This window comes from Miscanthus floridulus, unplaced genomic scaffold (assembly GCF_019320115.1).
Source record: "Miscanthus floridulus cultivar M001 unplaced genomic scaffold, ASM1932011v1 os_1183_2, whole genome shotgun sequence".
In the NCBI taxonomy this organism is placed as follows: Eukaryota; Viridiplantae; Streptophyta; class Magnoliopsida; order Poales; family Poaceae; genus Miscanthus; species Miscanthus floridulus.
In genome coordinates, this window is record NW_027097575.1 from 2317 (window position 1) to 18824 (window position 16508).

Consider the following 16508-nt stretch of genomic DNA (forward strand, 5'->3'; position numbering starts at 1 on the left):
TGGCCGATGTGACTTAATTCTTGATAACCTTCGGCCTCGTGGGGACCCGGACTCCCTTCAGTCCAAAGAAGTCTTGGGGGTTAATTTCTGGTCAATGTAAATTCTTTGTACTCATCCCATGACATTTCATAATCTGGGGAAGCAATAAGCCCGAATCTGTTATCTCTTCATTATCTATCCCTTGAAATCCGAAACGTTGATCCGTTTCTGTATCTGTTTTCAGTTTTCACATCCTCGGCTAAATCCATCTCCTTGCCTCCCCGGGCTATATATATGGACCATGGCTGAGGCTCAGAATGCTACCTGTCTCATCTCAAACCTTCTGCGTCCTTAGTATAGGTTTTGCTCTTCTGTAGGTTTGAGATCATAGAGAATAGCAAGAGACCTGCTAAGGAGGCTCTTAACGAGCCCGCATCATCACGCCAGCGCCTTCATCGCTGGGAAGGTGCCACTCGGGATGTCCCCCTCGTTTCGGAGCACAGGGTCAACCCGGCTCAGCCATCGGGATCATCCTCAACACCAATTCATCGCCAGCTCCCTAGTTATCTGAGTAGGCAGATCGATAATGTCGATCTAATCGCTTCCATCGATCGGACTGATCAGAGTCTATCCAACTACCTTTCCCTCGTGGAATCGGCTCTGGCCATGATTCAAATCCGATCATCTTCCAAGGCCAACCTGAGGGAACGACTGGCCAAGGCTGAAGCCAGAATCACAGGTGAGAAGGCTACCACAATCTTCTTAGCTTTTCTTAACTTTTGCTTTCGAGATTTTCTGATCATCCCTTCCTTTGAATTTTTAGATCTAACTACTCAGTTGGAAAGCCTTCAATCAGCCGTAGATCATGTGGTGGTGTTTGTCAATGCTAGGGGCCCTATTCTGGCAATCCGTTTGCATGACATTCCAAATCGCGTTAGGGAGGATGCTCTCCATGGTGTTCGCCATGGCGCTGCCACAACGTTGGCCACTACACAAGTCCGCTCTGGCCACAATCTTTAGCTTCTTCCTCATGGTTTCCTAGATGCAGTGCCCTTCGAGGATCATGAGTGTTTGACTAAGGAATTCTCTAGCGCCACCAACTCTATAGCTTTCAATACTTTGGCCAATGATGTAGTGAGCAAATTGTTCTCCAACCCGTAGCTTGTAATAAGTGATTTTTTAGCAAACAATTCCCTCGTCATGAATGGTTTTCCTTTGTTTTCGCACTTCATATTATGCATATTACTTCATCCATGCTTGCTTTCCCCCTATAGGCGATACGCATTGTACCGACTTTTGTTCTTTTGGGTTCATTTTGCACTAAAGGCGATACCTTTCCGATATCGGCTATTAGAGCTGTCAACCGAACAAATTGGTTTTTAACTGTTAATCCAAACGCTGGGATAATATATTTTTAGATATTTCCCATTGATTGTTCGGCCAAACTCTTCTTCTCCTCCTAGTGTCTCCAGAATATATGCATTACCAGGAGCACAACGTTTGACCCGATAAGGCCCTTCCCAATTGGGTGACCATTATCCGAACTTGTTGTCCTTTGACCCGATCGATAATTTCACTTTCCAGACCAAATCTCCTTACAAAATTGCTTATTCTTGACCTTTTTATTGTAATATTTTATGACTCTCAGTTTATTGGCTTCAATATTTTCTAGAGCACGCAGCCAAAGGCAACTTAAATCTTCTAAGCCATCCATCATAAGATTTTTGTAGACTTCAGCTGTCAAATCGTTCTGTAACATAACACGCCTTGATCCAGTCTGAATTTCCCAAGGAAGAACTGTGTTATGGCCATACACAAGTTTGTAAGGTGATGTTTTAATTGATCCATGACAGGCCATCCTGTATGCCCATAATGCCTCATTAAGCGTTGAATGCCACTTCCTTGGTTGTTCCTCAATTTTATTCTTGATCAACTTAATCATAATTTGATTGGATGCCTCTGCTTGGCCACTAGCCTATGCATAGTAAGGAGATGAATTTAGCAGCTTGATCCCCATACTGGCAGCAAAATCTCTGAATTCCTCTGATGTGAACATGGTCCCTTGATTGGTAGTGATGGTTTGAGGAATCCCAAAATGATACACGATATGCTCCTTGACAAAATCAACCATATTTTTTGAAGTTACCATTTTCAGGGGAACTGCCTCAACCCATTTGGTGAAGTAGTCTATTGCCACCAATATGAACTTATGCCCCTTGCTTGAGGGTGGAAAGATCTAGCCAATCAAATCAATTCCCTAGCCCCGAAATGGCCTTGGCTTGATTTTTGGGTTCATGGCTGACGTAGGTGATTTCTAGACATTACCAAAATGCTGACAGTCTTGGCATCCTTTGTAGTATTCAAAACAGTCTTCTAGTATTGTTGGCCAGAAATATTCAGTTCTACGAATAATCCATTTCATTTTATAAGCCAATTGATGAGCTCCACATATCCCTTCATGCACTTCTCCCATCAATACCTTAGCTTCTTCTTGGTTTAAGCATTTGAGCAACACTCCATCGACTGTTTTATAATATAACTGCTCATCCAACAAAACATATTTAGTCGACTTATACCTTAGTTTCCTAGTAACTTCTGAGACGGATCCCTAAGGTAATTGGCTATGTCAACTCTCCAATCATCAATTGAGGCTTCACTACTCAATATTTCCCAAAATACTCGATACCCTGATGCACTTTGAGCCAGACGGTTAGCTTCTTGGTTTTTTCGCTCTTGGGATATGTTGGAAAGAGACATGAAGAAACCCCTTGATTAACTTTTGGCAGCCATCATAGTATTCTTTCAAAGTCTCTTCTTTGCATTCATACAGGCCGATCAACTGATTGATAATTAACTGTGAATCTCCAAATACCTCAATTACCTCGGCCTTTACTTCGTGGAGAAGTTGAAGTCCTTTGAGAATAGCCTCATACTCCGCTTGATTGTTAGTAACCATTGGTTTAGTTGGGAAAGCAAACTCAAAGCTTGCCCCCCAAGGCGAAATGATAACAATACCAATGCCACCACCCTGCTTGCATGATGATCCATCAAAGAACAGTGCCTAAGGCATCAGCTCTGCATAACTAATGCTTGGCTTGTGATGCTGAGTGATAAAATCGGCCATTACCTATCCTTTGACTGCTTTAGTCGATTCGTACTTCAAGTCGAATTCCGATAACGCAAGAATCCACTTTCCCATTATTCCATTTAGTATTGGCATTGATAACATGTGCTTAACCACATCAGCCTTGGAAACAACCGTGCACTCGGCCGATAATAAGTAGTGTCATAATTTAGTGCAAGAGAAATATAAATATAAGCATAACCTTTTGGTGGGAGAATATCTTGTTTCTGGATCCAGTAGCCTCCTACTTAGATAGAGAACAACCCTCTCTTTTCCTTCGAATTCTTGCATCAGGGCCGATCCAATTGTCTTGTCATCAGCCGATATGTACAATTTAAATGGCTTACCTTGCTGAGGAGGGACCAGCATGGGTGGACACTTCATATATTCTTTTATTTCTCCAAACGCCTTCTGTTGTATGTCACCCCACGTGAATTCTTGATTACTTTTCAATCTCAGCAAGGGAGAAAATGGCAGGATCCTTCCCGACAAATTTGAAATAAATCTTCTGATGAAATTAATCTTTCCCAGTAGAGATTGTAACTTTGTTTTGGTGGTTGGGGGAACCACTTCGTCGATTGCATTTACACTTTTCTGACCAACTTTGATTCCTCTTTCATGAACCATGAATCCCAAAAATTGTCCGGCTGATACTCCAAAAGCACACTTGTTAGGATTCATCTTCAAACCATGCTTCCTCGTGTATTCCAAGGTTTCTCGCAAGTTAGCTAGGTGTTCTTTGTATCCCTTGGATTTTACCATCACATCATTGATGTAAATCTCAACAATCCTGCCAATCAACTTATGGAAAATGTAATTCATTGCCCTTTGATAAGTTGCACCGGCATTTTTCAAACCAAAGGTCATCACAACCCATTCAAATAGACCAATTGCGCCGGGGCACCTGAAAGCAGTCTTTGCTATGTCTTCCTCAGCCATGAAAATTTGGTTATATCCTACATTACCATCCATGAAGCTAATAACCTTGTGTCTGGCTACTGCATCCACTAACATATTAGCTATCAGCATTGGATAACCATCCATAGGTGTGGCTCTATTCAGATCCCTGAAATCAATACAAACCCTCAATTTCCCATTCTTCTTATATACAGGGACAACATTCAATATCCACTCCACATATCGACACGGTCGGATAAATTTTGCTTCCAGCAACCTTTCAGTCTCCTTTTTGATATCATCAAGCATGTTCGAGTTGAACCTCCTTGGAGCTTGTTTAAATGGCTGATGTCTAAGTTTGATTGGCAACCGATGTTCGATAATCGATCAGTCCAAACTAGGCATCTCATAGTATTCCCAAGCAAAGCAATTTTTGAATTCCTTTAATAAATCAATCAATTCTCGTTTGTACTCGGGATCCAACTTAGCACTTATGTATGTCGGCCTAGGTCTATCTCTAGGACCAACATCTATCTCTTCTAATTCATAGACCGACATGAAGCCCTGTCCTAGTTTGCCATTTGTGCCATCTATTGGATTATCCAAATTCTCAAAGCCGACTGCTTGGATCGGCTGTTGGCTTTCGCCACTGACTCTAAATTCTGACGGCAACAGAAAAACCATTTGGATATTAGCCGATGGTTGTTTTCTATTGGCTATTTGCTTGGTATGCCACACTTGAGTTTTACCGGGTGCCTGAGCCTATTCCATCTCTCTATTCCTTAGGCGCTGCACCCCCCTCTTTTGGCTTCTCGTCAAATCTCCTGGGCACCACTGGCCTTCCCGCCACGTGTATCTTTTTTTAGTGCCTTCCTCCTCATGATCAGCCCAGTCCTGTCCAATGACTCTTTTTCCCAAATGATCATGAACACTTTTGTTTTTAAGCGTCGATCCATGTTGTTATGATGATACGCATCTTGAGCATGGATAGACCGGCGGTTGGTTTGAGATTGTCTATACTCTCGATATTGATTGCTACATTCTGGACAGTCGTGTCTGGTAGGTAACTTCAAACCTTTATTCCAACAATGCCTAAAGAAGGGACAATTCCAATGTAATTCAGCTTGTTCCCTTTCATACCTCTCTTCTTCTAATTGATGCTGGTATGCTTGATCTTTTAACCAACGTTGATAATCCTTTTCCTTCTACCGCTGCCATTTATTCAATAGAATCCAAGATGTGACCCGCGGCTTTGACGTCTCTGCTCTCGACGTCTTCCTCTGCTCGTATCGGCTCTTTTGTTCGGCATGACGTCTTCTAATCTCTCTGTACTCATCAGCTGATATTTGCATTTTAGGATCGACTATCCTAGCTTCTCTCAATTTTGTCGATGTTAGGACCTTGGTTTTTTCTTTGAATAGCCCGGCATCAACCATGTTCTGATCTCCTGGGAAAGGATTATCATCAACTTTCATCTTCCGAGGTATATCGAATTTGAGCCTCCCTTGCTAAATAGCTCTCTGTATATGCTGCCTGAAGATTCTACATTTATTAGTGGAATGAGAAGTAGCGTTATGGAATTTGTAGAACTTCTTGTTCTTCAACTGATCAGGGGGCAACATGACATGACCATCGGGCAACTTGATCTGCCCCTTCTCAAGCAAGAAATCAAAGAGCTTGTCCGATTTGGTAACATCGAAGTCATAACTCTCCTCAACTCCTCTTCCCCAAGGATTTGGCACCATCACTGTCTTCTTGCCCTAATTCCATTTAGCTGTAGCAACCTCTTCTTCTTCATCTTCATAGCCGTCATCGACTGAATATGGATCGTAAGCTTCGGCCACTGAGGTACTCTTTTGGAATCAGGTATCTCTGCGTATGCTTTGGAATTGGCTATTAAGTGCTGCCACTTGTTGAGCCAATTGACCCAAGTTGTCAAATTCCTATCCCAGCAGTTTCTCTTTACACATCAGCAGCATTCCTTAGACGGCTAAAGCAGCTAGTTGATCATCAGCCAAGCTCAATGAGAAGCACAAATTCTTAGTCTCTTGGAATCTCTGAAGAAATTCAGTGCCTGATTTATTACTTCTCTGTCTCATGGTTGTCAAATTAGTTATTTTCTTCTCTCCAGTCCCTGTGTAAAAATATGTATGAAACTTCTTCTCCAGGTCAGCCCAATTGGCAATGGAGTTGACTGGTAGTGATGAGAACCAAGTGAAGGCTGGCCCTGATAGGGACAAGGAGAAGAAACGAACTCGATGGGCATCCTCAACTGACGCTTTGCCCAATTGTGTAATATACCGACTGACATGTTCTTTTGTGCTTGTACCGTCTTGACTAGTAAGCTTAGCGAATTTTGGGAGCCTATAATTTGTAGGAAGGGTGACCAAATCATACCATTCTGGATATGGGCGTTTGTACGAAAAAGTCATTCATTTTGGCTTTAGACCGAACTGATTCTTCATCATCTCGATCACCTTGAACAGTAGCTCATCAGCTTGCGGATTGGGATTTCTCGGTACTTGCTGACCCATCTGTGGATTGAAATCTCGCGTGCCTTGATATCTTGGATTTGGTATCATGTGGAGGGTGTTATAATCCGTGCCATAATGATAGCCTTGTGGAATCTCAATCTGTTGGGTCCTTTGCTGGCTTGCTGTTTGAAGTCTCTGATTATAGACATAAGGGTCTATATCTCTATGGATCCTCTGAACGGATGGTGCTATCTTCTGAGCCGACGACGGTATATGGCCTGATGTGCCAAAATTGATCATCTGGTTTTGACTTTGCCCCGTCGGCTGTTGCACATGTTATACTAACGGTCCAGGATTGTACTGTATCTGATTTGTAGCAGTACCCAAAGTTTATTCAGATGAACCTTGAAGTGTTTGGACGCCACCATTACCAGTTGGTGCTGCTTCTTGATGACTGGTACTGACTTGATTAGTCCCTTGGGTCAATAGATCTAGAATATTATAACAAGTTGATCCAACCTGACCAACTGGAATTCCATGAATCGCCTCTTTCATGGCGTTGTGAAATGCGTCAACAAAAGCTTCATTGTGGCTTGATATGGCATCACGAACAGACTTGTCTATGGCTTCCGTAAAGAAACGCCTGTCTTCAGCTTTGACCGTATCTGTCTGCCTATGTAGTAGAACTCTTGGTAGTGGAAATTTCTAAATAATTGTGCTATCACGTGTTTTGGTGTAGGACAACAAACACTTTTTCTGAAATTCTTCCATAGCTTTGTTGATGGTATCCTTATCTTCATCAGGCAGGTCTTCATAATGTACCATAAGGATGCTATCGTTGTTGTGAACCGCCATGACGACTGTGGTGTCCCACCGAGCGTGCTAGAAATGTGTGTCGACATAGAATTTCGTCTTATGCCGAGGACACATGCAGCAAGCCAAAAGAGTCCACTCGATGGAGCAGATCCGCCTAGCTTCAGCGTAGGGGTGGTCGATCCTGCGCAATCCTCCTAAGGCGTGCCAGTCAATTTGATCCTAGAATTAACAAGGAGAGAAAGTTCATCAGTAGTTAAAGGCAGAACTTGCCGGTGTTGCTAGACAGTCCTGAATGTACGACTGTGAGAGTCGGTATGAAAGGAAATCGGCTAAATATCCAATTCCAGTATATTCATGAGAATAAGTCAGTTAGAGCTCATGGGGTCATGTGAGGAGAATCGGTTATCATTCAGGATAAACATCATTTAAACGAATATTAATCAATGGCAATAAGATATCAATGATGATCGGCCCATACCGAGCCAATAATTATGAGTAACCGAACTCCTTTTTATATAAAGAAACAATTCAACATCACTTAATCATTTAATAAAGATAAGTCTAATGAACATGTTAGATCTCATCTATCGCCATGACCAGTGGGGCATGAGGTAGAATAATGCAGGCCGTAGAAACAATAATAAACTCGACGACCCTAACTCATTACTAATATCAGTGGGGCATGAGGCAGAATCATGCAGGCCATAATACAACAATAAGATCATGGGGCTAACACATCTTTCAACTTATCTCTACTTCAACGATGTCATGATGTGAACTATTTGTGAAAGCATTTGATATCGGCTAAACAGCCGATTCAGGCATAGCACACAATTAAGGTCATGTCTTCTCAAGAATGGGTCTATCAACCAACGACCCCCACTCCACAGTGTCAACAGTGGGGTGAGAGGCAGAATCCCATAGGCCGTGATGATGGGCCATGAAACGGTTCTCGCTAACCGATAGATCTACTCAAGATCGAACATGTCTTAACCGCACGCTATGCACAATTAAGATTGATACAAAATAGTCGATAAAAACATAACTCATCACTTAAGATATAGATTAGATCAGTTTTAGATTAGCAAACGATGAGTTAAACAAGATATAAGGCCGATCCAGATCAATCTCAATCGGGCAGAGCGATATTGCTGTAATTAGATAAGCAATAAAAGCAATAAGCAATATCGATAACTTAATGAATCTACCAAAGACTGCCATTCTAAGATAGAGTCGATAACTTGACCTTGATCCAATTCAAGCAGTGGGGTGAGAGGTAGAATCACAAAGGCCATACTTGAATTAGGCAAGAGTCGATAACTAGCTTATACCAGAGCCGCAGTGGGGGTCGACCGGATCGATGCAGCCATACGAATAAAGGTATAAACCATGACAGTACTTACAACAAGCAGAGGAGGTCGACCAGATCGATGCAGCCATACTTGTTGAAGAACTCGCTGAGATCTACTCTACTCCTACTCCTAAGGGGTGGCCAAAACTGAAAAAAGTAATTGACTTGTATTTGATTGATTGGTTTCTCTCTTACAATAGCCGAGGTTTGGTATTTATACCTGGGGCCTAAAATGAACCCTACTCGAGTATGACTTAATACAATCTTTGGCATAATGAAAATATTCCTAATTTAAGATAACTTAGACTCTAATCTTTCCCTTTTTATAGAGTCCAGCATGTCTCGTCTCAGCGTCGATCATAGCCTCCGTCATTATCTGCTGGCGCTATCTGAAGAAAGTCGATTCTAGCGTTGCATCCGAATCAGCTGGTTTCAATCTGCACGCAACTGATCCCCTGCTGTCATGATCCTAGAAGCTCCCGCACTTATGAGATCCTTCTACCAAATTCTAGTGTAAACACCATCGTAACCTACTATAGGTCGAAGGTTAGAGAGAGGAAAACCAAGAAAGACGCAAGAGAGATGCAGCTGACCCGGGAGTAGTACCTTGAGGTAAATGAAGAATATCAATATTGATTTGTTTTGAGATTAAGTTGGTTGAATTTGATCTTCTTATATGTCCAATACTTGATGACGTGTAGATGATTCCCTGGTGGTGCTAAGCGTATCCCGAGTGCTGGGCAATGATGGTGGAGAGATGGTTTACAGAGGAGTACCTCAAGATGCACAGGGATGCCTGGGACCGTCGTTTGCAGATGCAAGGTCTAGCACACCATCAAGGCAGCTGCAGCCTCGCCGGATACAAACAAGCATGGGTACGTGAATTCATTTATCTATTGTGACGCTCAGTTCTGCCTGATTTATAATTATCGTGCTGTCTTTCTCACAGTCGACGTCACATAGTGGCCAGGCTTGCTCGGACTTCTAGGCATGGTGTATGGTCCACAAGGGCAAGGCGATGTCTGACGTCTCCTTCAACCTGGAGGACCCGCCCGAGGCATACACGAACCCGAGCGTCCACTCCCGCATTAGTGAGTACACTGAGGTGGCGAGGTCGCTCCATGGGTCAGACCACGATCCGAGCACCTAGGACTTCGATGGAGAGGCCGTCATGAGGGTGGGGCAAGGCAAGAAGCATGGACGGTTCTGGCTTGGCGACAGCATCATCGACACAGCCTCTACTCCCTCTCTCTCCCAGATCCGAGCACGGAGCACGAGCGAGAGCCCAGCCATTCGCACATGGCCGACCGCTGCACAGCACCGGGTTGATGCACTCGAGGTTATTCCTATTTTACTTGTCATACATTGATCTTTACACACCTTAATTAGCTTTGCATTACTGAAACATTGGAGTGAAAATATTGCAGGCCCGACTGGAACAAGAAATGAGGCAACGTCAGGAGCTGGAGGCCAGGCAGCAGAGGATGGTGGCCCAGCTGGAGGCCGAGCGGGCTGAGTGGCAGGCCCAGGCGCAGAGGCTGACGGACATTACGGAGTTCCTACAAGGGCTTGGGCAACGTGTGGGCTTCTCTCTGCCAGCTGGGCTATTGGTTTCACCTCCGCCCCCACGTCCTGCAGCTGTAGCTACTCCTGTGAGTATGAAAGTTTTTTTACTTTCGCTTGTGCTTTGCTTGTATGACCTCTACCTTCCTAGATTAGCTATCCAAATAATCTTGTCTAACATGTAATCTTTTTTTCTTCGTGCAGTCTCCATCTGACGGTGGTTCGAATAATCCACCTCATGCACCTCCGAATTATGAAGCTGGGCCTTCACCACAGTCGCAGTGGCCGAGATGAGTGCATGTTGTATTTTTTTCATTTGTTGTTCACTTGGTGATGGACTTGTGATATACTTGTGATGCACTTGTGGACTTTGATGGACTTGTGGATTTATTTGGATGGACTTGAGCACTTATTATTATATATGTGATATATATTGTGATGGATGTGATATGTGCGGATGGATGTATGGATGGATGAGATATATATGTGATGGATGAGATATATATGTGATGGATGAGATATATATGTTTGTATGAATTTATTTGTCATGATGGAATGTAAAAAAAATTAAAAATTATCGTTTTGGGACACTTTGCCGAGTGTTGCACTCGGCAAAGGACCCCGTTGACGAGTGCCATAGTCACAGCACTCGGCAAAGCTAGAAAAATGGGCGCTTGGAAAACCATTTTTCTAGCTTTGCCGAGTGCCATGACCATGGCACTTGGCAAAGATTTTAAAAAAATCAAACTTTGCCGAGTGCCGGCCAGAGGGCACTCGGCAAAGAATTTTTTTTAAAAAAATTCAAACTTTGCCGAGCGCCGGCCAGGGGGCACTCGGCAAAGAATTTTTAGAAAAAAAAATAAAACATCTTTACCGAGGGTCGGATAGAGGGCACTCGGCAAAGAATTTTTTTTTAAAAAAAAATAAAAATCTTTGCCGAGTGTCTGTAGGGTTGGCACTCGGCAAAGCGACCGTCAACGGGGCTGGCGCCGTGACGGTCGCTTTTCTTTGCCGAGTGCCCCCGGAGCTCCCCTTTACCGAGTGTATGATAAAAGACACTCGGCAAAGAGGGTTTTGCTGATCAATTTTTTGCCATGTGTTTTTTGCCGAGTGCCGCACTCGACGAAGAACCTGAATCCAGTTATGTTTGTTTGACCTTGCTGGTCCAATGATGTGGGAGCAGTAGTGTTTTTAATCCCAGACCCCGTTGAAAATCTCTCACATGGGACCTTGGACGATTGGAGAGACATTGAACGTGCTGAGGCCCAGTTTCTGATTTTATAATCATAAGTTGTTTTATACACTAACCTTTTGTTTCCTTTGGCATATATGCGCAGGTTTATAATCATAAGCTATTCATGCTCCTGTTCGTGGTCTTTTGTACAAACTAGATAAATATACGCGCTGGCCTAAATGGACTTGAAGGTGGGCACACAATTATATCTATCTATATTGGTATAAAAAATATTCCTAATGCACTGAAAAAAATCATCAGCTAATCTGCATAGCATCTTTATCTTGTCTTGCCTTTCCGAAACATTTCATTAGCTTTGCTAGCTTTTAACCGGTGTGGATCCTGATAAGCACACTTGATCTCTTTAAAATCACAGTTTTGTTTCCCTTTTTTTTTCTGTGGAGAAAATCCTGTGTTCATCTATGCATCAGGTATCCTTCAGTTATTACGTTGGTGATACCTGCACCGATTTTGCTGGAATGGCTTTGGCTATATGCAGCGGCGAAGCTAGAGCAAAATGATACGGGTGCATCTCTTAATTCATAACTACACTGACCCATATGATGTTCAATCAAAAATAGCATAACTAATGTACAACTACCAGATTTTAATATCAAATTCGACTTCTAGCAATAGAGATGAGAATTTGGTCGAAACATAACACTCACCGTTTAACAAAAAGAAGTGTATTCATTGATAGAATGCCAAAATCATGAACAAAACAAGCTCCATATAGCAAAATATGTGATCCAGAAGACCATGATGAAGATCCCACTAGCCTAAAAGAAAAGAAAACAAATATGTCAATTATTTAGCAAATAAATTGTAGAAGTATCGATTAAAAGTAGATACATTGCATTACCTATCAGAGATCATATTTACGCCCTTTTCCTTCCATGGTCATGAAACAATGAACCACAGCCTCGTTGCTAACTTTCTTCATTTCTTCTTTCTCTAGATAGCAAATAAGTCTATGACTCAAGTGTTGATCACCCATGCAATTAGACAAGCTTGTTTTGACAATCTTCATTCCAGAAAAGCATCTCTCAACTGTTGCAGTAGCGACAGGCAGTACTAGTACAAGCTTCAAAAGTCGATAGACCAATGGATAACAACGATGTTTCCCTGTCTCAACCATTTTTTGAGAGAGCTCACCAATAGTGTTGATGTTGGAGAATCTAGCATCTTCTCGCACATCGGCAATGTAAAGGCAAAGGTAATGACTAAGGTCTCTCAAATCATCAGTACTAAAATCATCAGGATATAGTTTTGCTAAGCTCATCAAAGTCTCCATATCAAAAGCATGAAATCGATCACTTGGGTCGAAAGCGGCCGAGCAAACAAGCAATTGAGAGCTTGTCTCACTAAAGCGGCTATCAAGCTCTTGAATTAGCCAATCAATAACATCGTTAAAGCAATCCACTCCATAGTGATGCTTGTATGTAATTCCTGATTTTTTTCTAGGTTGTCGGGGATCAACATAGGCATCTTCCATTTCCACTTGGTCAATTTCATGCATGTCACAAAACTCATTCACTTCATCTAATAATTTGTCCCACCCATCTCTTCTAAGATTATTTAAATGGAGTCTAGTTGATTTCACACATCCAATGGCATTTACAATGTCTTGATCCTTGCGTTGCAATGCTAATGACAAGGCATTTGTGGCAGTTAATGTAGTCAACATGAGATGCAAATAAAAGGCAAAGTCAAATGATTTGAAGTATACTAGAAGATTTGATGCTTGATCTCTATTTTTCCAATCTCTGTCATCCTTTTCAACAACTTTTAGCACTTCAACTATTGTAGGAAACATGTTGACTAAACTTTTGAAAGTTTTGTAATGAGAACTCCAACGAGTATCTCCGGGTCTTTTAAGGCATTGCTCTTGATTTAACCCTATCCCAGTCTCAAGTTGCAAGTAAAGAATCAATAGATGACTTCAGGTGGGAAGAAGTTGTTTCAGTCACATGCACAACGCCAACAAACCTCTCTTTCACGATCCCACATTTGTCAACATACCTCAAGACCACAGCCATTTGTTCTTTGCAAGAAACATCTCTTGACTCATCAACTAGCAAGCAAAACACATCATTGCCCAGTTCTTCAAGGATAGAGTGTACAATCTCATTTGCAAAACATTCAACAATGTCCCTTTGAATTTCAGGAGCTAGCAAACAACTATTAGCTGCAGCATTTGTACTCATCGCTTTGCGTAACTCTAGATCATGTTGTGCTAAGCAATCATAAAACTCCTTGAAGTTTCCTTTATTGTTGGATTCTAGTGACTCATCATGACCACGAAAAGGCAATCCTTGCTTCAACAATAGCCTAGCAGTATCAATGGATCCATTCAACCGAGTAAAATAAGCCTTCTTTGCAGTCTCACTTATCTGATTATAAGCAACATCTATGTGTTGCCTTCTTTGTAACAAATCATCACACTTCTTCATTGCATTATAGTGTAAGCCACCAACATCACCAACATGTGACTTTAGCCTTCCTTTCCTATGATAACCATTCCAACCATTAACTATAAATGATTTATATCCTGCATCCTTCTTTTCTCTGAATAAGAAACAACAAAAGCAATATGCTCTGTCCTTTGACTCACTATATTCAAGCCAACTTCCAAACTCATCAAACCATTCCGGGATAAATCTTCTCGGCTTGTCTCCAATATCTGAAACAGGAAAATTACATGTGCGAGGCTAGCAAGGTCCATTTTCCAAATATTTTCTTCTGACCTTTTCTCTATGGTTAGGATGGTAAGCATCAATTTGTTTTCTCAAGCCTGGATCATATTTAATCTCCACTTCCCAATTGAGATAATCTAGACATGAATTTCTGTTATTGTTGGCGGTGTTTGTGTCTGGAGCTTTCCGTTTATAAAACCTCTCCATGATTACCTATAATGTTCAAGCATAATCAAATTGCAGATCCATACTATCATAAATGTATATGCATATACTAAAAAGAGAAAACCCCAATTAATCACTAACCCTAAACTGCAACCTACTCAATTTCAACATATTATCGGGAAGAATCGAAATCGGATGTGAGGCTTAACTTGATTGAAATACAAGATAAATAAATTGAGGGTTTGATTCCTTGCCTTTTCTTTTGGAGCAGATGTCCAGAACAGAGAGAGCTAGAGAGGCCGTGAGGGTGAGCGCCCTCACATCAGGCTGTTGCCGCGGCCATCGGGCGCTCGGCTCGGCTCGACGAGATGACGACAGGGATCAAGACCAGATGACGAGATGACGACCAGATGATGAGATGACGTCAGGCTGTTGCAGCAGGGATCGTCACCGGCATGGCGGCGTCGATGCCTTGCCGCCCCTGCCCAGCTGCCCTTGCGTAGTTGCGTCGCTGGCTCGCTGCGTCAGGCGAAACGCCGCGGCCTCCTTGCCCCTCGCGGACTCGCGCGCGGCCACAGCGAAAATTCCCGTGGAGGCAGCCGTGCGTGCGTGGAGACTCATTGGCATCCTTCTCCTGGAAGCAACCTGCGACGTGGGCTTGGGCCAGTGGGGGTTGCCTGCTTTTGGGCCGGGGGGTGCACAAACGGTGGAAATTTGCTCCTCATAACATAGTTTCGATTTTGGCCTGGGTGCCTGGGCATCCAGCGCTCTCAACGTGGCTTCGCCCGTGGCTATATGCCATGAGTTCTTATGGAGTTTCTAAAATATGCTTCCATCCGCAGGTTCATTTATTTGATCCTGGGACGAGACTGTTGGCTGGTAACAACGATGGGAATCTGGTTAACACAATCCATAGGTTATTTGGAAAATACTCAGAGAAGGCCCTTTGCATAGTCTCTTTTTTTTTTTCAGGTAGACTTGAAATGCTCTCTTTCTTCATACTAAAAAAAATGTTTTCTTGACTTCTGAAGATCTCGTGAACTGATTGTGTGTCAACAAATGTATATTCTGCCTTGTTACCTTTGTCCTTACCTTTTATATGACATTAAAAAAAAAATAACATGCAAATCTATGCATATGCTTTCATTTCTGTACTCTACCCAATCAAATATGAAGAGGTTTGCTCAATGTTGGCGCTCACGAGAGTTTATCCTTAAATAATGTGCAACTGTATATTGTATCTTTATATACCATTAATTAAATGGATTAGTAATAATTTATATACAATACAAGCCAAAAAATGTGACTCTAAATATTTCTTAATTAGTTTCCATACCACACAATATGAAGTCTTATACCTAAAATAAAATGATGTCGCACATTTTTTTAGATCAAACATATTTTGTTTATGTATCTTATAAACATTTTACAAAAAAATGTTTAAAGTTTATTGTTGTAATAATAATATAACATCTCTTATCACAATCATAAACACGTGCGTGTCTACTAGTTAATTAAAGGGGCCCTTCTTTGTCAACCAAAGGATCAAGGTGGGTTGGGGATTCCGAACTTAAATTTACAAATTAAAACAAATGTTTGCTATTAAGTGGCTTTTAAAATTATGCAACGGATGGTAAGATTTGTTGTGAAAAATATTATCTCCAACACAAAACCCTAATCTAAGTGAATAAGACAATGAGAAAGTCACATTTTTTTGTGAGCCTAGAGAGATTGGCAACTAGTTCCCAAACTTAGGAGTGCTTTAAAGTAAACGACAGTACACAGATGAGGTTCTGGAAAGATAAATATTTGGAAAACCAGCGACTGAAATACCAATGACAGGAAATATGACATTTTAAATTGTCTTTGGAAATTAAAATTTTCATGTGGCTCTTAAAAAATCGGTGATCCTTACGAAGAATAATCTTGGGAAAAGAAATTAGAAAGGGAATAAAACGGGTAGTTCTTTTCCATGTAATGTAGAAACCATCTGGTGCATCTTTTTTGAATGTTGATATGCTAAGTTTTGTTTGTATGCATATTGTGCTTGGAAGTACACCTCTACTGAAAATAGAAGAGCACTGGCGCTGCCTCGGGGGTGTCGACGACTATTTTTTTTTGTTTTTAAACCTTTTTTTACAGTTGGGTGGTTACTGATGCCGGCGATGATGTTAATTTATCACCATCGTATGGTTACTCAAACTAGCAA

General features: G+C 41.9%; 1 protein-coding gene across 1 annotated transcript; it reads right to left on the reverse strand.

Moving 5' to 3' along the window:
- Nucleotides 1-13348: 13348 nt before the first annotated feature.
- LOC136533778 (uncharacterized) lies at nt 13349-14920 on the reverse strand. The gene is made up of 2 exons (XM_066526313.1): nt 14751-14920; nt 13349-14006 (listed from the first exon to the last, which is right to left on the reverse strand). The coding sequence occupies exons 1-2, from the start codon at nt 14918-14920 to the stop codon at nt 13349-13351; spliced, it is 828 nt and encodes a 275-aa protein (XP_066382410.1).
- Nucleotides 14921-16508: the final 1588 nt, after the last annotated feature.